The sequence below is a fragment of the Pantherophis guttatus genome, chromosome 8, assembly GCF_059756535.1.
Source record: "Pantherophis guttatus breed Tessera chromosome 8, ASM5975653v1, whole genome shotgun sequence".
NCBI lineage: Eukaryota > Metazoa > Chordata > Lepidosauria > Squamata > Colubridae > Pantherophis > Pantherophis guttatus.
Window position 1 is genome coordinate 54,349,961 of NC_142070.1, and position 24,570 is coordinate 54,374,530.

General features: G+C 46.1%; 1 protein-coding gene across 8 annotated transcripts in view; it reads right to left on the minus strand.

Annotated features, from left to right (window-relative positions):
* Positions 1-24,570, minus strand: part of NCAPG (non-SMC condensin I complex subunit G) — a 58,259-nt gene continuing 33,689 nt past the window's right edge. For all 8 annotated transcript variants that reach the window (XM_087875213.1, XM_087875217.1, XM_087875214.1 and 5 more), the window contains 3 exons: positions 10,376-10,456; positions 2,243-2,315; positions 1-396 (listed from right to left, as the gene is read on the minus strand). In XM_087875213.1, the coding sequence (XP_087731339.1) occupies positions 285-396; positions 2,243-2,315; positions 10,376-10,456 (266 nt within the window). In that variant the 3' untranslated portion in view covers positions 1-284. The remainder of the gene's footprint in view (positions 397-2,242; positions 2,316-10,375; positions 10,457-24,570) is intronic.

Consider the following 24,570-nt stretch of genomic DNA (forward strand, 5'->3'; position numbering starts at 1 on the left):
GACAATCTACATCATTTTATTACATTTCAAAGGACAAATTTCAAAATACATTTACATTTTGAAAAACAAAACTGATTTAACCATCCAAGACAGCTTTTAGAGTTTGAACTTTAGCTTGAACTGTATATGCAATAGGTTGTAATTAAGTATAATTCTCAAGCATACTTAATGGGCACTATAAAAAAATAGAGACATCTTTGTATGAAATATACCACATTAAAAAGGTTTTATCTTTATTATGCAGCACATAAAGCAAATTTTAGTGACCATCAGATTTGGTTAACCTATTCTTTGTCTAGAAGCTTGGAGAGATCCATTTTCGTTTTTGCAAGAGCTGTTGTTTTGATTCGGCAGGATGATTTCGAATATGTTATGGAAACAGGTTGCTGAATTTTTCTGCCAGGAAAGAAAGATGTTTGAGATGTAATGGTTTCAATAGGACACAAGCAGTATTTTTCTTAATTAGAAGCCACCCTCCATCAGTGCCTGAGTTAATTTTTGTGTGTGTGTGTGTGTGTGTGTGTACACAGGAAATCAAGTCCTAAATTGGTTTATAGCAGTAAATTCTGTCTAGGTGGACATGCTTTTCATTGCTTTTCCAGTAAATAATAACAGACAATTTGCTGTAGATGCTTTTGGCAATTTATCGATTGCTTAAGGGCCAGATCTAAAAGCAGTTACTCTGATTATGTTGGTATCCAATTCTAATGAAGGACAAGCTTATATTGGATTTCTCTTAGGTTTCTTACAGCAAGATGACATAAATGTAGTTATGAAACCTGGTTATCTCTGCATTTTGAGAATGAACTACTCATGTTCCAATTAATTAGAGTATCTTTATTCTGGTAGACTTAATGCCAATCCTCTCTATAACTCTGAGGAGAACCCCATATCTAGAGCTGCAAGAGGAGGATGCATGAAGTCTAATTAGTTACATTCAGTGTCATCTTTCTGCAAGAAACTTGGCTCTCAAGTGACTTGACAGATATACAGCTTACTCCATAAAATTCTGTAGCTGGGGAAGGTACATACAGATCTAAAGGCGGTTTAAGTATATTGATAATCACCTGCCTGGATGTAATTCTTAGAATTTGTTTTAAGATTAAAGTGCAACCGGGTAAATAAACCAGCTTGCTCAAGCAACATTCAAACCTTTCTTTTCCCTAATTTACTCAAAATTATACATGCATTTTTAAAACTACATTTCTGTCAAGTCTCATTAATAAATTGACATTTTCTGACAAACCTTTAAAACCGTAAGAGAATGTGCTTGATAGTTACCAGATTGGGTTTTGTGGGAGCTAGTTCCTTCTCAAAAAAAAAAAAAAAAAAGGAATATCAAAATAGATAAAGTGGAAAGAACCCATCTCCAGATCTTTCCACTATTTATTTTAATTTTCACCTGAGCACACTTTCTTTTACTTTTCCTCCATGAGAAGTTGCCAACACCACCACCTTCTCCCCCATTCTTCCCATCAACACAGTTCCCACTCCTGCCCCCTCTCCTTCAGCTGCTTTGGACATTAGTGTCCAGGGAGTCCATGTTACTATAGGAAGGATGGAAGTAAGACTACACTAGTCCATGAACTGGCAATGTTGACAGTGAGTCTCTTCCAAAAGCCTCCTTTACCATGGATGAACTAAAGTCTTATGTTGTCCCCTGCCCGAGATTTTTATCATGGCTGATCAGCCAAAGGAGCAGCCATAGGCAGTCAAATTTAGTCCTGCATCCAGATGATACTGAAGGGAAGAAACAATATCCAATTAAATAGTCCTATTTGACACTACCTAATGTTCTTCAATAAATTAGCCAATTGCACTTTGCCATCATTCTACAGAAAAAAAATGTATAGATATAAATATGTATAATGTGCAAATGATCATCCAGTTTACTACAGAATAGTACTTGATGTCAGGCACAAGAAACCAGGAGCCAGTTTAGAGTTCAGAAAGCACTGTGTTTATTCCATGCAACCTATACACAAGAATCTGATCTACTAATGAACATGAGAAATTGGTGCCAGGTAAGAGTCAATGGACTTCAAGGTCTTCAAGACACCAGGTTCTCCTTTGGGGTCGTAGGGACTCAGGCTGATGATGTGTTTGACCCCCACCCTCGAGTTCAGTCTCATCATCTACACTGAATAACCCAACATAATTTTTAATCACAAAGAAAGAAAAAAATTGAAAGCATATGTCTAGTCCAAACAGCAGGAATTATCAGATAACTCAAGGAAATTACCTGTCACTTTCAGATCCTTTAGTTCTAGAGCACCCACTTTGGTGCTCAGTCTGCATTTCTATTTTCCTCAGACCTAAAAGGGATACACAACACACATGTCAATGTTTAAAACCATGAACCTGTAAATTCTTCAGAGGTGTTCCACAGAAAGATGCACCCTAGCATTATCATGCCAGACCAATCTTATTTAATTCTTTGACAAAGTGACTCAATTAGTAGACCAGCAAAATGCTGTGCACATAGTATATTTAGACTTCAGCCGAAGGCCACAGAGCGGCGTGGGACTGCCAGCCGGCAGATCCCTTACAGGGTCAGAGCGCAGGCTCCCCTCAGCCTCCCCTTGTCATCGGGAGAGCTCAATCTGCTGAGTTTCTAAGGCATTTGCCCAGCAGCTTCCTTGGTGCTGAATGCACCTTTTCAAAACGCGCCTTCCCTGCCGCTTTTACTGCCGGCAGCTAGCGGCTTCATTAACAACACGTGTGGGAGTGTTTTCTCCTCGTTGCTGGCACTTGCCTTCGAACACTCCAAGACGACTACAGAGGAGTTCCTTGCTGATTCGTTCCAAGATAAGTGCTTCAAATTACTATTTTCCTGCCCTTTTGGTCCCTAACGCCCGAGGCAGTTTCTCTAAAATGGCAGATGCCATGAGACACAACCACTCAACCTCGGCTGCCTCAGCATCGCACCACAGGCATTCTAGCGACCCGGGGGAGGGTCCTTCAAGACGGCCATGTCGCCAGGGCAGGGCACCGGCTAAGGCTCCAGCCTCTACCACCTCTAAGCCCCCCAAGCCTTCCAGAGAGGAACCCAGGCGCCACAAGGCACTAGAGAAGGCAGTTCTTAAGGCCCAACAAAAACAGCCGGCCGCCATTTTGGCTACTTCAGTTCTCAAGGCCCAGCAACAGCCGGTCGCCATTTTAACTACGTCGTCAGCCTCCAATTCTCCTCAGGGCACTGCTCCTCACCATAGGAGGGAGCTATCTCCTGACCATCCCACCCCATGCGGTCCTCCTCCTCCCCCTGGTGCAGAGCCTCTTTTTCAAACCATGCCAGATCCCAGGGACCCCAATGGGCCTGATCCTGCAAGTCCGGATCCTGAGCCCCAGATCCCTCCTCGCCCTCAAGAGGGTCCACAGGCCAAGGATCTTCAGGCCACATTGGAGGCCATTATTGCCAGAGCCATCCAGCAAGGTCTGGCACAGGGTTTGCAGCAGGGCTTTCTCCAACCCATTCCTCAGGTCGCCCATCCTCAGCATTATCAGGCTCAGAAGGAACTGTCTGAAGAACAACACTATTCACCAGAGCATTCCGAGCAGGGGTCCATGTCTGAAGAGGAAGAATCCAGGGAGTTGACCCTTTCAGACGACGAGGGTCTGGCCCCAGACCAACCCGCCTTCATTGGACATTTTAGCCCCAACTTTTCAGGTCTTTGCTTTACAAGGCCCTAGCTGTCATGCGAATGGGGAGCCCCTCTCCACCTGGGATGGGTCCATCTGGGAGTTCAGATCCGGCTACATCCTTATTTGTTGAACCAGCAGTTGAGCCTGATCTTATCCCGGCTCCAAAACTTTTCACCAATAGCATTCAAAGACAATGGTCTCTGCCTGGATCTGGCCCGGCGCCCAATGGCTTGGACAAGCGCATTTACCAAACGGCTCCGGCTCTTTCCAACTTATTGCAGGTGCCACCAGTGGATGGCCCAATTGTAGCTTTGACATCGTCTTCTCGGGTTACGGGCTCACTGGAGGAGTATCTGCGCCCAGAAGACAAGCGGGCCGAAAAGACCCTCATCAAAGCTCATCAATCTGCGGCCTGGGCCATCCGAACCACCACATTGGCATCCTTCTTCAACCGGGCATCGCTCCTCTGGCTAAAACAGATGAGGAGAATGGATACTTGATACTTGGTCTTACCTGATACGTCCGTTCTCTATGAGGAGGAAACAGCAGCCAGCCCCACCCTCTCAAGAAGGCCCTGTTTTTTCATGGTGGGGTGGGTGGTGTTTTAATTCTCTCTCATTCCAGGAAGACACGCCAGTCTGCTTCAGCGCCTTTGCCGAAACACTGGGAATCACTCGCAGAGGGTGGAGCTATTCAAATCTGCAGACTCGATCCTATGCTGCACAGAGGAGTCTATTCCCATGCCATGCCTGACTACTGTTTCCTCCTCATAGAGAACGGACGTATCAGGTAAGACCAATGTCCATTCTCTTCACTAGATTAGCCATCGCTCAGTTCCTGCAACCATTCATCCATGTTTTAGCCTCCAGTCCCCTAATCATCTTGGTTGCTCTTCTCTGCACTCTTTCTAGAGTCTCAACATCTTATTTATAGTGTGGCGACCAAAACTGAATGCAGTATTCTAGGTGTGGTCTTACTAAGATTTTATAGAGTGGTATTAGTACCTCACTTGGTCTTAATTGTATCCCTTTTTAATGCAATTTAGGATTGCATTGGCTTTTTTGGCTGCTGCTGCTGCACACTGTTGGCTCATATTTAATTGATTGTCCACTAAGACTCCAAGATCCCTTTCACAGTTACTGCTATTATGCCTGGTTTCACCCAGTCTATATGTGTACTTTTGGTTTTTCTTCCCTAAGTGTAAGACTTTAAAGGTAAAGGTTCCCCTTGCACATATGTGCTAGTCATTCTAGGGGGCGGTGCTCATTTCCATTTCAAAGCCGAAGAGCCAGTGCTGTCCGAAGATGTCTCTGTGGTCATGTGGCCGGCATGACTAAATGCCAAAGGTGAATGGAACGCTGTTACATTCCCACCAAAGGTGGTCTCTATTTTTCTACTGGCATTTTTTATGTGCTTTCGAACTGCTAGGTTGGCAAAAGCTGGGACAAGTAACGGGGGCTCACCCTGTTACACGGCACTAGGGATTCAAACTGTTGAACTGCTGACCTTTCGATCAACAACCTTAGCATCTTAGCAACTGAGCCTCCGTGTCCGTAGTAAGACTTTTGTTTAATTATTAAATTTCTATACCACCCTACTCCCGAAGAACTCAGGGCGGTGAACAGCCACAGGATAAAACACATAAATAAAAAATGTAAAATAGAATAAAAACGAATTAAATAATTTGGCTGAACAAATTTAAAATACCCCATAATTTAAAAACAAATTAAAATTTACGTTTAAAAAGGGGAGATGATGAAATAAAAAAGTCTTAAGCGCGCAACGGAAGGTGCGCAGATCCGGGATCCTCCGTATCTCTGGGGGGACCTCTTTCCAGATCGTAGGTGCCCCCAGGGAGAAGGCTCTCCCCCTAGGGGCTGCCAGTCGACATTGTTTGGCCGACGGCACCCAGAGGAGCCCCACTCTATGGGAACGTACTGGCCAGTGGGAGGCTATTGGTGGTAGCAGGTGGTCCTGTAGATAACCAGGTCCTAAGCCATGGAGCGCTTTAAAGGTGGTAACCAAAACCTTGAAGCGCACTCGGAAGACCACCAGGAGCCAGTGCAGCTCGCGCAGGAAAGGTGTGACATGGGAACTCCACGTCGCTCCCATAACCACCTGCGCGGCCGCACTCTGCGCCAGTTGGAGCCTCCGAGTGCACCTCAAGGGGAGCCCCATGTAGAGAGTGTTACAATAGTCCAGACGAGAGGTGACGAGGGCATGAGTGACTGTGTGTAGAGAGTCCCGATCTAGAAAGGGACACAACTGGCGGATCAAGCGAACCTGATGAAAAATCCTCCCGGTCACGGCCGTCAAGTGCTCTTCTAAAGACAGCCGTGAATCCAGGAGGACGCCCAAGTTGCGAGCCCTTTCCGTGGGGGCCAATGATTCGCCCCCAATAGTCAGTGATGGCACCAGCTGACTATATCGGGACGTCGGAAACCACAGCCACTCGGTTTTGGATGGGTTGAGCCTGAGCCTGTTTCTCCCCATCCAGATCCGTACGGCCTCCAGGCACCGGGACATCACTTCAAGGGCATTGTTGGGCTGGTCTGGGGTGGAGATGTACAGCTGGGTGTCGTCAGCATATACTGATGGTACTTCACCCCGAAACCACGGATGATCTCGCCCAGCGGCTTCACATAAATGTTGAACAAAAGGGGTGAGAGGACCGATCCCTGTGGCACCCCACATATGAGGGGCCTCGGGGTCGACCTTTGCACCCGTCAACACAGACTGCGACCGGTTGGAGAGAAAGGAGAACCACTGTAATACGGTGCCTCCCACCCCCAACTCTTCCAACCGGTGCAGCATGATACCATGGTCGATGGTATCAAAAGCCGCTGAGAGATCTAACAGGACCAGGACAGAGGAGCATCCCCTGTCCCAAGCCCTCCAGAGATCATCAACCAACGCGACCAATGCCGTTTCCGTGCTTTACCCAGGCCTGAAACCCGACTGGAACGGATCCAGATACGACATTTCATCCAGGTACTGGGGAAGCTGTTGCGCAACCACACTCTCAACAACCTTCGCCACAAAGCGAAGGTTGGAGACTGGACGATAATTAGCCAATACTGCCGGGTCCAGGGAGGGCTTCTTGAGGAGAGGCCTCACCACCGCCTCCTTCAAGGCGGCGGGGAAGGCACCCTCACCCGATGAAGCATTTATAATCCCCTGGAGTCAGCCTCGTGTCACCTCCCGGGAAGCCAGCACTAACCAGGAGGGACACGGGTCCAACAAACATGTGGTCGCGTTCAATCTACCCAGAATCCTGTCCACGTCATCTGGGGTCACAGAATCAAATTCATCCCAGATAACATTCTCAAGACCTGCCTCCGTCACTCTCGCTGGACCTACCCAGTCGGAGTACAGACCTTCCCGAATCTGAGTGATTTTGTCATGGAGATACTGAACAAAATCCTCGGCTCTTCCCTCCAAGGTCCTCCCACGCTTCCTGGTGGAGCAGGGAGCGGGTCACCCTAAACGGGGCGGCCAGGCGATTATCTGATGACGCAATAAGAGCAGCAAAATGATTTTATTTTTCTCTATATAGAATTTCATTTTATTAGACAGGGCCCAGTGTTCAAGTCTGTCAAGATCCATCTGGATCTTGAGCCTATCATCTAGGGCAGTGGTCGGCAAACTCATTAGTCAACAGAGCCAAATATCAACAGTACAACGATTGAAATTTCTTTTGAGGCCCAAATTTTTTAAACTTAAACTATATAGGTAGGTACATTGTTATTAACTTAATTAGGGTACTCCTACGCTGGCCTTTGCTCAATCTGATTGAGGTACGTTCACTGAGGCCGACCCCTTCCAACTCTCCCATCCACACTCATCTTGTATACTTGTTTCATTTATCTCCTTTCGTTCATCCTCTCTATATGTCCAAGCCATCTCAACATACCTTTCTCAATCCTCAACATTACATCTTCTTTCACTCAACGTTCCCTAAAATTAACTTAATAAACTTTACTCAAAGTTTTAAGTCTTAGTTAAACTATAGGTATGTTGAATATGTATGTTGAATTGACTACAATTAAAAAGTAGTGGGAGGGGATGCAACACGTGGAGGGCCAAGTCCGCTCCCGTTCACCTCCCCACACTTGTTTACCTGTCCCAGAGAGCTCGGGCTATGCCTCCCTCCGACCCAGCCGCCTTCCTTGTTGGCATCGCTCCTGAGCAAATTCTTCTGTCCTCGGCTGTTGCAAAGAAGCAGCAACTCTGGGTGTGCCACGCCCGCTTCGTTCTCTTTGAGAGCTGCTTTGCACCTTGTTTGCAAAGCAGCTCTCAAAGAGAAAGAAGTGGGCATGGCTCACCCAGAACTGCCGCTTCTTTGCAACAGCCGAGGACTTCTTCCGCTTGGAGCTCCAAGCTGCGGGGAGGGGGGGCGGCTGCACCGCGGGCAGCTTCAGTGGGCTCCTTCCCTCAGTGGTTTGTTTTCTTTTACCTAATTAAAGGCTGCTCCGCGCCTTTTGATCTTTCTCGGGCACGGAGAAAAGCGACCCTGTGTGAAGGGACTGAGCCTGCTGCTGAACTTGGAAGCCGAGAGGCTTCTTTTCTACCCAGCCACTGGCGCACAGCACCGAAAAGACCTCTGGTCACTGCCGCTATCTTCGTGCATGCGCAGCTTTCTTCTCACCGGCTGAAGGACTTTTCGGCACTTTGTGGACTTTTCGGTGTTTTGTGGAAGAGCCACACTCAAAGGGCCAAAGAGCCACATGTGGCTCGTGAGCCGTGGTTTGCTGATCATGATCTAGGGCAGTGGTGAAATCCAAATTTTTTTACTACCAGTTCTGTGGGCGTGGCTTGGTGGGCATGGTGTGGCATGGTAGGTGTGGCTTGGTGGGCATGGCAGGGGAAGGATACTGCAAAATCCCCATTCCCTCCCCACTCCTTGCAAAATCCCCATTCCCTCCCCACTCCTTGCAAAATCCCCATTCCCACCCCACTCCAGGGGAAAAATACTGCAAAATCTCTATTCCCACCCTACTCTGGAGCCAACCAGAGGTGGTATTTGCCGGTTCTCTGAACTACTCAAAATTTCCTCTACCGGTTCTCCAGAACCTGTCAGAACCTGCTGGATTTCACCCCTGATCTAGAGTGTTAGCTATTCCTGCCAGCTTAGTATCATCCACAAATTTGGTAAGTTCCCCCTCTATTCCCTCATCTAAGTCATTTATGAAGATATTGAAGAGTTCTGGGCCTAAGACGGAACCTTGTGGTATCCCATTGCTTAGACAGCATCACCACTTGATGAGTTTGTAAGTGGCTGACAAACCATACTCAACAAATAGTCCTTAATGTTACTACATCTATATGGAAGTAAGCAGTGGTGTACCACAAGGCTCCATCTTAGGCCTGGTATTCTTCAATATCTTCATAAATGATTTACATAAGGGAATAGAAGGGGAACTTATTAACTTTGCAGATGACACCAAGCTGACAGGAATAGCCAACACCCCAGAAGACAAGCTCAGGATCCAAAAAGATCTTGACAAACTTGAACAATGGGCCTACAAAATGGAATTTAATGTGAAGAAAAGCAGGGTTTTCCACCTGGGCAGGAAAAAACCAAAGTTACAAGTACAGATTAGGCGAAACATGGCTCCAAAACAGTAACTGTGAGGAACCTTGGAGTCCTAGTGAATGATCACTTAAACATGAATCAGCAATGTGCGGCAGCAGCAAAAAAAAAAAAAGCTAATACAATCCTTAGTTGTATAACCAGGCATAGAATCAAAATCACATAAAGTATTACTACCACTTTATAAGCCTTAGTAAGGCCACAGCTGGAATACTGCATCCAGTTTTGGTCACATTACAAAAAAGATGTTGAGAATTTGGAAAAAGTGCAAAGAAGAGCACTAAGATAGTTAAAGGCCTGGAGATAGTTAAAGGCCTGGAGATTATGAAGAACGGTTGCAGGATTTGAGTTTGGCTAGTCTAGAGAAAAGAAGGACTAGGGGAGACATGATAGTATTCCAGTATTTGAGAGGTTGCCACAAAGAGGATGCGGTCAATTTATTTTCCAAAGCACCAGTGGGCAGGACAAGAAACAATGGATGGAAACTAATCAAGGAGAGAAGCAACCTGGAATTAAGGAGAAGGGCACTAACAGTGAGGACAATTAACCAGTGGAACAGCTTGCCGTCAGAAGTTGTGGGTGCTTCATCACTGGAGGTTTTAAGGAAACACTGGACAGTCACTTGTCTGAAATGGTATAGGATCTCCTGCTTGAGCAGGGGGTTGGACTAGAAGTCCTGCAAGGTACGTTCCAACTTGATTCTGATTACAGTTCCCTCTACCCCCAATGAATCTCCTAAGTGTCCAGTGTTATTGGATGTATGTCCTGAAAATGCAGGTAGTCCTCAATTTATGAACACAATTGGTACTGGAATTATTGTTGTAAGTTGATACTCTTGGTCAAGGAGCCCTTATTGCAACAAAATGCAAGGCACTGCACTTGAGAAAGCCAACATAACACAAGTCACTTCAGTGAAGTCAAAGTAGTTCCAAAACTGAGTGTCCATTTTTTTAGTTCAGCGTATGCATACAGTCACATATGCCCTTTCTTTAGCCTGAAAAACACTTGTGAGAAAGCTTTACAAAGCAAAAGTATATTTGTTTCTTTTTTTTTTTTTTAAATTTGATTTATATGCCGCCCTTCTCCGAAGACTCAGGGCGGCTTACAATGTGCTCAGCAATAGTTTCAGAGGATTATTACCTTTTGTTGTTCTGTTTCTTGTAGATCTTGGCTTTAGAGGTGTGTTCTCTGTGTCTTCAGTAGGAGTGATTACTTTATCACCTATTTAGGACAACATATCATCAAACAACTTGGACAAAGTTAATGCCTATGTTGCTATTCTAATCAGAGCATCTCATGCTAATTATAATGCAGAACATAGCTCCTGATTTTGGGAATGTAAATAAAAGGAAATTTCTCCCTTTCACTAGCTTCTGAGACAAGGGTACCAGTCAAGGCTAAGTGAGTCATTTGAAGTTATTCAGAGTACTGTACCTCTTCTAATATCAAGAAAAACAACATTTGCAGTCTGCACAAGTTATTCTGTTAATTAAAGGAATAGCAACCATATTCCTAGTCAGCAACTTTAGAACAACCCCACTGAGTTCATCACTATGTGTTGACCCAGGGTGATTGGTGGAAGGGCACACAAATATATGAATGAATGACATAATTTGTTCCACCTCCAGCAAAAAGAAGCTACTCTGAAAAGCTAAGTAATCAGTTCTCAACAAATGAACCAGCAAACATGTGGAAAACTCTTAAAAATATCACCGGCTATGGCAAAAAACCTCCTTCCCAGGCTGAAGGAAATCAGCAACTGATAGATGACCTGAATGTGTTTTACTGCAGGTTTGAAAGGAAACCACAGCCACCTATCTCCACAACCCCCATCTCAGACACACCAACAACAGCCAAGCCTACTACAACTGATCCCACCCCATTGGATTCTGTTCTGCCCCAGCTACGGATCTCAAAGAACACAGCACACACAAACTCTGAACAAAACTTAGTTTACTTAAATAACTCAGTTTTAGCAAATGCTGGCTGTTAATAAAGCATTCTTAACAGCCTGCCAGAATTCCACAGATAAGATATTCAGAGTCTTACTGGAGTTAGCAGAAAGCCCAGAAGCAAGATTGCAGAGACATCCCAACGCGATGATTAGCGAACGAAAGTTATTTCCTGCAGCTTGTTACCAGCTGGTACTTTCTTAAATAGGCTAAGGGAGTGGCCAATTAACCCCAAGCCTTACTCTCGAGGAGACCTCCTCCTGAGGAACCACTCCTGCCTTTTGGCAGTTCTGCGTGCTGTGCATTGAGAAGTGGCTCCTCCTCTTCATCCTCTTCACTTAAAGGAGCCTCTGGAGGCTCTGAAGGCCCTGACTGAATCCCTGCCTCTGGCACCACATCCTCTTCAGCCTCCTCGCTGTCTGACTCGAGCGCCGGCTGCACAGGCTGCTGGCGCAGCACACTAGCCTCGTCGTTGGGATCAGAAACAATCCACGCAGGCCGCTGGCGGGCCACAACAGGTTCATAACCGAGCAAATAGATCGACAGATGATGCTGTTAATATGGCTCTGCACTACATCCTACAACATCTTGAATCTCCAAAGACCTATGCAAGGGTCCTTTGTAGACTTTAATTCAGCATTCAATACCATCATTCCAGACACACTTCTAACTAAGCTAAACCAGCTACAGGTACCTGAACACACTTGCAAGTGGATCATAAGCTTCCTAACAAACAGGAAGCAGCAGGTAAAGCTAAGCAGAATCGCATCAGATACCTGTACAATTAGCACAGGGGCTCCCCAAGGCTGTATGCTCTCCCCACTTCTCTTCTCTCTATATACCAATGACTGCATCTCTAAACGATCCATCTGTTAAACTACTGAAGTTCGCAGATGACACAACAGGGTCTCATTCGAGACAATGATGAATCCGCATACAGACTGGAGGTTGAACAGCTAGCCTCATGGTGTGACCGGAACAATCTGGAACTGAACACACTCAAACCCGTAGAAATGGAGGTGGACTTTAGGAGAAAGTCTTTCTGTTCTTTCTGATTCGACCGGAAGCATCGTGGTGAGATAGTTGGGGAATTAGTGGGCTCTGATGAGCCCCGCTAAAACCTGGACTGACGAACCGTTGCCGAGGGGTTTTCGGACCGGAACCATCCTATAGGGACGGAGAAGAAGGAGAGGCACCTCAGAAGACCAAGAGGAACAGGCAAGTTCCTCGAAAGTCAGAGGAATCTCTCTCCGACTCCGCAGCGCGGGTGGCAGCCATTGCAGCTGTCAAGAAGCTGGGGCAACCAGTATTGAGTATTGAGCAGGAGTGGTGATTGTAACAGAGTTTTTGAAGCTGGGTGAGTGACAGCCAACCCACAGGCGGAACAACAACAAAAATATTTTTAACCCTGAAACCTCCAGCATAGAAATAGCGGCTAACGGGCACGGGGAAAGAAAAGAGGAAGTAAGCGGAATTTAAAGGGACAAAAACCCGGAAAAAAAATTGACTTTTGAACAAAATTATCTGGAAAATTTTAAGAATTAGAAGTAACTCCAAAATTAGCTAAAGGATTGGAAAGAAAATAAATAGATCCTTTCTTTTTAAATGCTAAGAAAAATAAAAGACAATTGGATATTAAGCCCTGCAACAGAAGTGCTGTATACCTAAAGATAAATAAAGGAGGGGGGGAAAAAGAGGGGAAAAGTATTGTTTAATTTGGACTGGACTATAAAATTGACTTGGGATTTTCAAAGTTAAAAAGAAGAAAAAAGAAGCTAGATTGTTAACGTGGATTGATACCAAATAGATACTGTTAAACAATTAAGAGAACTGTGGATTGTAGAGAGACATCCTCAGGAGAAAAAAGTTCATTGCAATTTGAAATCTTTGTTTTGGAAAATTTTGAACTACATCAGTGATAATAGTCGTGAGAACTTTTGGGGAGGATTGCTTTGTCTGTAAGCGGCTTGACTTTGGAAAAAAAATGAAACTTTTAAAACTGGAACAATATTAACACAGCAACAACATAATGGTGCAGGAAATTAGAGAAATGATGGAAATGATGTACTCATCATGGAAAGCGGAAATAAGAGGAATAATTACAATGTTACATAGAGAATCGAAACTTGAGGATTCAAAAATTGAGATAGAGCATGCTCAAGCTAACAAGGAAACAAAGACGGAGAAGCAAGATACAGAGACTGAAAATAAAGAAGACAAAGACAATGAGATTAATTTTGAAAAAATAATTGAATATGTAAATAGTAATAATAAAAAGGATGTTTTTAGAGATTACATTGGGATTAACAATGGGAAAAACAGGAAGGGCGGAAAGAGACAAAGAAGGAAAGAAGGGTGGCATATAAAGAACTCAAAAAATTCAGATCATTACACTGGGATTAACAGTGAAAAGAAAAAAAAGAGAGGTAAAGGATGAAAAACAACAGGAAATGCAGGGCAAAATAGATCTGTGAAACACAGAATGATTACACTGGGATAAACAATGGGATAAATAGTGGAGAGATAAGAAAAGGAAAAAAGAGATGGGAAACAATGGGAAATTTAGGGCAAAAGAGGAGAGTTCAAGATTTTAAAACACAAAAGAAAAAAAGGAGAAAGAAAAAGGCAAAAATAAAAATGGGAAGGGAGAAAAAGAAAAGAGAGAGAAAGATGTTATATATATTTAGAATTGAAATTTATTTTTTTATTTTTTTATTTTTTTATTTTTTTATTTTTTTATTTTTATTTTTTTATTTTTTTATTATTTTTATTTTTTTATTATTTATTTTTTTATTTTTTTATTTTTTTATTTTTTTATTTATTTATTTATTTATTTATTTATTTATTTATTTATTTATTTATTTATTTATTTATTTATTTATTTATTTATTTATTTATTTAATATACCACCCTATTCCCGAGGGACTCAGGGCGGTGAACAGCGAAAGATAAAAATACATGTAATACAAACGTTAAAAAAACCAATTAAAATATACTAAACACTCTGGTCCTAGATAATTCAAGACATCCCAATTTAAAACAAAATCAGAAGCAATATAAAGGGAAAGTTAGGCCAGGCCGGCCTGATGAAACAGGAATGTTTTGAGGGCACGGCGGAAAGTGCGCAGATCCGGGATCTTCTGTATCTCTGGGGGGAGCTCGTTCCAGATGGTGGGTGCCCTCACAGAAAAGGCTCCCCCCCTGGGGGCGGCCAGTCGACACTGTTTGGCTGACGGCACCCTGAGAAGCCCCTCTCTATGGGAGCGTACTGGGCAGTGAGAGGCTATTGGTGGCAGAAGGCGGTCTTGTAAGTACCCCGGTCCTAAGCCATGGAGCGCTCTAAAGGTGGTAACCAAGACCTTGAAGCGCACCCGGAAGACCACCGGGAGCCAGTGCAGCTCGCGCAGGAGGGGAGCCACATGGGACCGCCATGCTGCTCCCATAACTACCCGCCCGGCCGCATTCTGGACCAGCTGGAGCCTCCGGGTGCTCCTCAAGGGGAGCCCCATGTAGAGAGCATTACAGTAGTCCAGGCGTGACGAGGGCATGAGTGACCGTATTTAACGAGTCCCGATCCAGAAAGGGACGCAACTGGCGAATCAGGTGAACTTGATAAAAAGACCTCCCGGCCACAGCCGTCAAGTGCTCTTCTAAAGACAGCCTTGAGTCCAAGAGGACGCCTAAATTGCGAACCCTCTCCGTGCGGGGCAATGACTCGTCCCCAATAGTCAGTGATGGCACCAACTGAATATATTGGGACGTCGGAAACCACAGCCACTCGGTCTTGGATGGGTTGAGCCTGAGTCTGTTCCTCCCCATCCAGATCCGTACAGCCTCCAGGCACTGGGACATCACTTCAAGGGCATCATTGGGGTGGTCTGGGGTGGAGATGTATAGCTGTTTCACCCCAAAACCACGGATGATCTCACCCAGCGGCTTCACATAAATGTTGAACAGAAGGGGCGAGAGAACTGATCCCTGTGGCACCCCACATACAAGGGGCCTCGGGGTCGACCTCTGCCCCCGTCAACACGGACTGCGACCGATCAGAGAAAGGAGGAGAACCACCGCAACACGGTGCCCCCCACCCCTAGCTCTTCCAACCGGTGCAGCATGATACCATGGTCGATGGTATCAAAAGCCGCTGAGAGGTCTAATAGGACCAGGATAGAGGAGCAACCCCTGTCCCGGGCCCTCCAGAGATCATCTACCAATGCGACCAATGCCGTTTCCGTGCTGTATCCAGGCCTGAAGCCCGACTGGAACGGATCTAGATAAGCCGATTCATCCAAGTACTGAGGAAGCTGTCGCGCTACCACACTCTCAACAACCTTTGCAACGAAGCGAAGGTTGGAGACTGGACGGTAATAAGCCAACACTGCTGGGTCCAGGGAAGGCTTCTTGAGGAGAGGCTTCACCACCGCCTCTTTCAAGGCGGCGGGGAAGGCACCCTCCCTCAAGGAAGCATTTATAATCCCCTGGAGCCAGCCTCGTGTAACCTCCCGAGAGGCCAGCACCAGCCAGGAGGGACACGGGTCCAATAAACATGTGGCCGCGCTCAGTCTGCCCAGTATCTTGTCCACGTTTTCCGGAGTCACAGAATCAAACTCTTCCCAGGTAATATTCTCAAGACTTGCCTCCATCCTCCCTCCTGAATCTACCCAGTCAGAGTCCAAATTTTCCCGAATTGGGCATTGGTCTTACCTTAAATGCCAGATTTCTTGAGTGGGGTGACATTGTCCAGATGAGGGTTGTATCAGTCGGATCTGATGCTGGCTGAATCATAATTTTTGACCACACCCCTTGCTCCTCCCCTTTCATGCTCAGTTTTGACGAAGGAAGGCCACCAGAAGTATCTCCAACAGGAACCACCGTTATCAGGAGGAAGTAAATCGGTCCAACGGGACAACTGGAAAAAAACTACTGAACAAGAACAATAAACTGTACAGGCACTGAGACAGAGGGAGGGGCTGGACAATGTCACCCCACTCAAGAAATCTGGCATTTAAGGTAAGACCAATGCCCAATTTCCTTGATGAGGGTGTGACATTGTCCAGATGAGGGACATACCAAAGATTTGGCTGTCTCAAGGGCGGGATGTCGAAGGGCCTGGAGAGACCCTCGCACGATGCACCTGCTGCAAAACCCTCCTGCCAAATGACGCTTCAGCAGAAGCAAAGGTATCTATCTTGTAGTGACGAATAAATGGCGAGGGGGTAGACCAGGTGGCTGCCCTACATACCTCCTCAAGGGAGGCCTGAGTCGCCCAAGCTGCTGAGGTAGCAGCACTCCTAGTGGAGTGGAACAGGAATCGCCTGAGCCTGATATGCCGAGGCGATGCAAGCCCTGATCCATCTACCAATTGTGGCAGAAGAGACTTTGAGCCCTAGGGAGCCTGGCAAAAAGGAAACAAACAAAGCCTCTGACTTCCTGAAGGGAGCAGTCATTTTGATATAAATCTTTAGGGCCCTCCGTACATCTAAGGTATGCCACCTTCGTTCCAAGGCATGAGAGGGCCGGGGACAGAAATTGGGCAAAATAACCTCTTGGGCCCTGTGAAAGGGGGAATTAACCTTGGGAATAAATGAAGGGTCCAATCTCAAAATAACTGTGTCCGGCCGGAAAACACAGAGATCCTCCCTAACTGAGAGGGCTGCCAGCTCCGAAATGCGATGGGCTGAAGTTATGGCTATAAGGAAAACCACCTTAAGGGTGAGAAAGCGAAGATGAACCGTGCGGAGGGGTTCAAAGGGAGTCTCAGTTAAAGCGTTAAGGACCTTGGGCAAATCCCAAGTAGGGTATCTATGAATCGAGGAGGGCCGCAAGAGCCTGGCTTCTTGCAGGAACTTTTTTATCACAGGGTGCTGAGTGAGTGGTCGGCCGGATGGACTGGACAAGGCCATAGACAGGGCCGCCACATGTCTCCGAAGGGTACTATGGGCCAGACCACGGTCAAACCCATCTCTGAGGAACTCCAAGATCTGGGCAGGTGAGGCTGAAACAGGATCTATCTGCCGGGAATGGCACCACCTATAAAAGGCGAGCCAGGAGATATTGTAGAGTCTGACTATGGATTTACGTCTGCAGGCTTGAACAATGTGAATCACCCTATCTGAATAATTGTCCTGCCTTAGACGGGCCCCTTCAAGGCCATGCAGTCAGATGGAGCCACTGAGGGTCCGGATGAAGAAGGTTCCCCTGACGCAGTACAATCTCGTCTGGTGGAATCCTCCAAGGGTGAGATGTGGAGAGACTGATCAGATCTGCGAACCACGGACGGCGTGGCCAGTGGGGAGCCACGAGGATAATTTCTGCTCTGTCGGCGATGACCTTCCGAATCAGGGCCGGAATCAGAGGCAGCGGCGGGAAGGCGTAGTGAAGACCCGGCGGCCAGGTGAGACGGAGAGCGTTGACCCCTTCCGCCCCTGGCGTCGGGAACCTCGAGAAGAAGCAAGGAAGCTGATTGTTCAGGTGTGTGGCGAAGAGATCTATGGTTGGGATGCCGAACCTGTTGCAAATCTGATGAAATATGTCGGGATGAATCTGCCACTCGCTGTTGTCCACCTCTGTCCTGCTCAGGAAATCCGCCTGTGTGTTTTCCGACCCCGCAATGTGGTCCGCTCTGATGGAGAGGAGGTGTTGTTCTGCCCACTTGCCCAGGCGAAATGATTCCTCCATGAGGCGCTTTGAGTGGGTGCCCCCTTGACGGTTGACATGTGCCTTCGCCGCCATATTGTCTGTCAACACCAGAACATGACGGTGTTGCACAAACCGGTGAAAGTGCGTGAGAGCGAGACGAATGGCCTTCAGCTCCAGCCAGTTGATAGGGTTGGCGAGGTCTGATGCAGACCAACGGTCCTGAGCCACGTGTGATGCAAGATGAGCCCCCCATCCATGAAGGCTGGCGTCTGTAGTGAGTACAAGTCGGTCGTGATTCATGAAGAGACACTCCTTGTCGAGAGAAGGCGATGTCCACCAACCTAGTGATCGCCTGACTGAGAGTGGAACTTTGACTGTTGACATGGTGTGAGCTTGGCGTTTCCTTTGAAAAGGAAGCAGGAACCACTGCAAGTGGCGAGCGTGAAGGTGTGCCCATGGAACGATCTGAACGCAGGAGACCATCTTGCCTAAGAGCTTGGACAGAGTGGCCAATGGAACTGATGGAGTTCTGCGAATGAGAGCTACTAGGTCCCTGATGTCTGACTGTCGTTCCAAGGTTAGGTAGACGGTCCCTTGGGCTGCGTCTATGATGGCGCCAAGATGGGTGATCCTGGTGACTGGCACTAACTGACTTTTTTTGTAGTTGACCAAGAACCTATGGTCGTTCAGGGTTTGAATCGTGAGGTGTAGGTCGTGTAAGGCTTGCTCTTGAGTGTGAGCCTGAATCAGAATATCGTCCAGGTAAGCCTGGATCCTCACCGGTTGTTGTCTCAGGTGAGCCGCCACGACCGCCAGGACCTTTGTGAAGACCCTTGGTGCAGATGCCAGTCCGAAGGGAAGAGCCCGGTATTGAAAATGCTTTCCTGCATAGCTGAATCGGAGATACTGTCGATGCTTTGGCAGGATGGGAATGTGAAGATAAGCCTCCATGAGGTCTATGGAAACTAGAAAATCGTTGGGACGAATCCCTTGAAGAATAGAGGTTAGTGAACACATTCTGAATCTGCGATACACTATGTATGAGTTGAGATTTTTTAAGTCCAGAATGGCTCTCCACCCCCCTGACCGCTTTGGAACTACGAACAGGATGGAATAATACCCGTTTCCATTGATCGTGGGGGACCTCCTCTATGGCGTGAATCTGTAGTAGGTGCTGAACTGCTTGGTTCATTAATTGACGTCTGGATTCGCTTTTGGAAGTTGGACATTGAAGAAAGCGGGTTGGAGGCCTGGAGAGAAATTCCAGGGGGAGGCCGAATTTCACAACTGAAAGAACCCAAAGGTCTGAAGATGACCTTTCCCACCTGTCCGCAAAGAGGGACAGGCGACCCCCTACTGGAGGATTTGGTAGTGAGTCACTTACGACTGCGGGACTGGCGGAAACCAGAACCCCGAAAGGACCGTTTGGGCTGGAATTGTCTGCTCCTGTCCCGAAAATATTGACGGTCCGAGGATCGATAGGATCCCTGAAGATATTCCTGCCTGGAGGGGCCTCCCTGGGGGTAGGAACGAAAGGAAGGCTTTCTGTAATATGGAGAGGGTCTTCTTTCAGCCCGTTTGTATGTTGAGGGCAAAATTTTTCGCTTATCCCGTGTCTCTACAAGAAGAGGGTCAAGTGATTCCCCAAATAGTTTGTTTGCAGAATATGGAGCTGCAGCCAAGCGCCATTTGGCCTTAAGGTCAGCAGGCCACTGGCGAAGCCAGAGCATCCTGCGGGCTGAAACTGTAGAGGCTAAGGCTCTGGATGCAAATTTGGCTGAATTCAAGGTTGCATCAGCCGAAAATTGAGTGGCAGCAATGATTTTATTAATATCCTGATGAAGGCGAACCTCACTGGGGGGTACCCTTGCCTGTAACTGTTGAAGCCAAAGGATGGTAGTTCTATTAAAAAATGAGGCTGATGAAGCTGATTGAATTGCCCATGCTGAGGCCTGATGGTTCTTTTTAAACAGAAATTCTAACTTTTTGTCTTCTGGCCTTAGACCTTCAGAAGTATCCCCAGTTACATATGAAGAAGAAGAGGAAAGGGCCGCTACAGGGCTGTCTACAGGTGGAACTTGCAAGAGTTGAGCAAACTTTGGAGCAACAGCATAATATTTCTTATCTGAACCATGTGCAGATGCCATGGTTGCAGGCCCAGCCCACTGTTTCTTTACCACGTCTATGAACAGTTGTGGAGTTGGTACATAACAAAGTTCAGGGGGGGGGGCTCAGAAAAAGGTCCCTGTAGTCCACCCTGTTGAGCCTCCTGCATCTCTTGAAAATATTCATCTTCCTTTAAGGCGGCTGTTAAGCGAGCCTTATGCAATAAAGACTTGAATTTATTGGGGGGAAATAAGCCTGTAAAGGCAGGTTGATCTTGGATTATCCCCTCATCATCTGATAGGTCAGAATGTCTCTCTTCCTCAAACACAAAGGCTTCACTAACTCTGGAGGCTGCAGGAGAATGACAGCCAGTAAGGCTGACTGCAGGAGAAATTCTAATACGGGCAGATCGCTCTGAAATAGCAGAGCCAGAGTGGTGACCATGAATATTGGCTGCCATTCTAGAAGCAATGGCCTGTTCAATCATAATTCTCAATCCTTCTGGCACATTTTTTAAAGTATCTTCGGGGGTTAGCACAGGCATAGAGGATTCACCTGTTGAAGCAGCTGTAGCTGCATGCCCACCAAATACAGGAGTTGCAGGGGTCATTAACTGACTTGCAAAGGGGTTTTGCAAATTGCTTTGGTCTTGTTGAAGAACATTACCCTCTCCCTCCGAAGACCAGGCCTGGCTAACAGTTGAAATGGGAGGATGGGGGGAAGATGGGGGGGGGGGTCCCCTTACCAGGCTCAGTTGCAGGCACCTCACTAGCTTGCTTTTCTAGAGATTTATGCCTCTTTGTTAAATCCTTCTCCTCAGGTTTAGAAAGGTGCTTACGTTTGGAAGTTGATTTCTTCCCAGTGTACATAGTATTTTCCTCCCCATGGGAAGAGCGATCCGCCATCTTTAGTATACTCACTGCGACCACGATGTCGACTGGAGAAATAGCTTTTGGTTTCAGTTTCGCCACATGGTTGAAATTTGAGATGGCAACGACTCTGGCGTTAAGCACGATGGCTGCCAGGTCACACTTGAGCAGGAGGAAACTCTGCTCCAGAGGTATCTGTCTAGGCAAGCCTAGAAACGGACCTCCTCAGCGCCCCCACAGCCACGATGAGAAAAAAAATAAATAAATAAATAAATAAATAAATAAATAAATAAATAAAAATAGATTCTGGCTGGAAATGCCACAGGGAGAGGCAAGAAGAAGCTTGCTGCCCCCCCCAAACTTGCAGACTCGTTGGTGGCAAAGCGGCAAAAAACTCCTTTTAAAATTGCCGCGGCGCTTCAATTAACCGCTCTACAGCTGATCAGCGGTTTTGGGATCGCTGTAGCGTGGGCGGCGGCCCAATTTGGCGATTTCCCTTAAAATTAGGGAATCGCTATTATTGTTGGTGGTATTGTGGTCTAGGGCCCCTTAAACAATCGTTGGTGGGATAGATCAAAAAAATCCCCCCCCAAAAAGACAGGAAAAAGAAAAAGGAAAAAAGTTCCCTTTTAAAATGGGGCTTTCAAAATGGCCGCCGCCAGGAGCGAAGCAAAGCCTGGCAGCTCAGGACGCTCTAGCAAGGCAAGACCAGCAGCCTACAATAGAAAGGGGAAATATATATATATATATATATATATATATGCGCGATATTTTTGCAATCAGGGTTTTTTCCTATGTTGAAAGATGTTAAAATGGCCATGGTGGGATGAAATCTCTATTCATCACTTTCAGACCTGTCAGAAATTTTATGTTGTTTCTTCTGTGACTTATGGGAGACTGGGATAGCACTATTTCGGCCTTTTTAGACCTCTTCAGCCAGACACACCCATATTTTGTGACTCCTCCCTGTAGAGGTCAAATATTTATTTCTTTTGATTCATAGGTATAAATGTGCGATATTTTTGCAATCAGGGGTTTTTCCTATGTTGAAAGATGTTAAAATGGCCATGGTGGGATGAAATCTCTATTCATCACTTTCAGACCTGTCAGAAATTTTATGTTGTTTCTTCTGTGACTTATGGGAGACTGGGATAGCACTATTTCGGCCTTTTTAGGCCTCTTCAGCCAGACACACCCATATTTTGTGACTCCTCCCTGTAGAGGTCAAATATTTATTTCTTTTGATTCATAGGTATAAATGTGCGATATTTTTGCAATCAGGGTTTTTTCCTATGTTGAAAGATGTTAAAATGGCCATGGTGGGATGAAATCTCTATTCATCACTTTCAGACCTGTCAGAAATTTTATGTTGTTTCTTCTGTGACTTATGGGAGACTGGGATAGCACTATTTCGGCCTTTTTAGGCCTCTTCAGCCAGACACACCCATATTTTGTGACTATAAATAGTGCTATCCCAGAAACAACATAAAATTTCTGACATATATATATATATCCTGGTAGACCGGTACCTTAGAAAAATTTAAAGGGGAAGTAACAATTTTAAACTAGAGAAATAAAAAGGTGGTCAAAAAGACTTACAATTCTGTGATATTGAACAGACCCTGGCTGTATAGCCAGATCTGTAGGAGATGTTTCTCTCAGGCCGACTGAGTCTAAACTGGGCATGAAAGGGGAGGAGCAAGGGGAGTGGTCAAAAATTATGACTCAGCCAGCATCAGATCCGACTGATACAACCCTCATCTGGACAATGTCACACCCTCATCAAGGAAATCTGAGCAATTTTGTCATACAGATATTGTACAAAGTCCTCGGCTCTACCCTCCAAGGGGTCCTCCCACGCTTCCTGGTGGAGCAGGGAGCGGGTCACCCTAAACAGGGCGGCCAGGCGATTATCTGAAGACGCAATAAGAGCGGTAAAATAGTTACATTTTGCCGCTTTTATTGCCATCAGGTAGGTCTTAATATGAGACCTTACCAGTGTTCGGTCAGATTCAGAATGGTTGGCCCTCCAACTGCTCTCCAGGTGTCTTTTCCGGCGTTTCATCTCTCTCAGCTCCTCAGTGAACCAAGGAGCCAAGTGAGATCGACGCCGGGTTAGAGGCCGCAAAGGCACGACCCGGTCTAAAGCTCCAGCGGCCGCCCTATCCCAGGCGGCCACTAGGTCTTCAGTCGAGCCGTGTGTCAGAGCCTCAGGAAATGGCCCAAGCTCCGTCTGGAACCTATCCGGGTCCATCAGGTGCCTGGGGCGGAACCACCTCATCGGTTCCGCCTCCCTGCGGCGGGGTGCGGCGGTTCGAAGGTCAAAGCGAAGGAGGGAGTGATCTGACCATGACAAGGGCTCGATCGCTATATCCCCTATCTCGAGACCACTCAACCACTGACCAGAGACAAAAACCAGGTCCAGCGTGTTTCCCCCCGTGTGAGTAGAGCCATGAATTAATTGGGTCAGATCCATGGCCGTCATGGAAGCCATGAACTCCTGAGCCACCTCAGACGCCTCACCGACGGATGGCAGGTTGAAATCCCCCATGACCATAAGCCTAGGGGTATCAACCGCCACCGCGGCTATAACGTTGAGTAGTTCAGGCAAGGCCGCTGCCACGTGGCAGGGAGCCAGGTACGTAAGCAGCAGGCCCATCTGCACCCCATGACCCCACTTCACAAGGAGGGACTCACATCCGGCCGTCTGAGGAACAGTGGCCTCCCTCGGACCAAGACCCCCTTTAATGATAACTGCTACACCCCCGCCCCTCCCCTGTGACCTTGGCTGATGAAATGCCCGGAAACCGGGTGGGCACATCTCTACGAGAGGGACCCCCCTCTCCTGGCCCAACCAGGTCTCCGTAATACCCGCCAGGTCCGCTCCCCACTCCTGAACAAGATCACAAATGAGGGGGGCTTTATTTACCACAGACCTGGCATTGCATAGCATCAGCCGAAGGCCCAGGGCCTGAGGGTCTGTGCCACCTGAGAAAAAAAATATGAATAGTAGTAAGAAATAAATGGGAAATTATATGATTGTAAAAATGAAATGAATAATAATTGTAATATTTGTTTTGTATTTTTGAAATCTAGACAAAAGACAAGTTTTTTATTTTTTTTAGAAATATGAATAAGTATAAACTGTAACAATTGAAATACCTTTAATGGTATATGATGGGGAAAGTAAAAAGGATTAAGTTGTAGCTTGGATAAGAGCTAGAACATTTTTTTTTAATTGAAAAAGTTTTTCAAATACAAATTTTTCCCCCTTCCCCCCCCTCCCTAACCCCCCTTCACCCTCCCCTCCCCCCATGGCTTCTCCAAGATAAAATCCAAATTGATATCACATTATATAATACTTTACCACCCTTTTACACCACCCCCTATGTGCTAACCATTTCTTTCTAACATTATTATATCCCCCCTATACTATACATTTCAAAGCAATATTCAGCTATAAAACTATATAATAAATCCTAATTTAGCATTTATTCAATTCATAATCTACCCATTTCCTCCATCCCCACACATATATCTCTTAATTCAAATCTTTTAAGTATATTAATATCTGAACATAACATCCCTTTTCCTAAACTAAACAATCAGTAACCTAACCTATCTCCACCCACTATCCTACAGGTCTACCATACATAATATTTTTAATATCTTTGTTCTTCTACCCGCACCACTAAAAGATATTTCCATATATAAATAAAATCCTCAAATAACTTTAAATTTGTAATCCATATAGTATCTTCTGTAATGT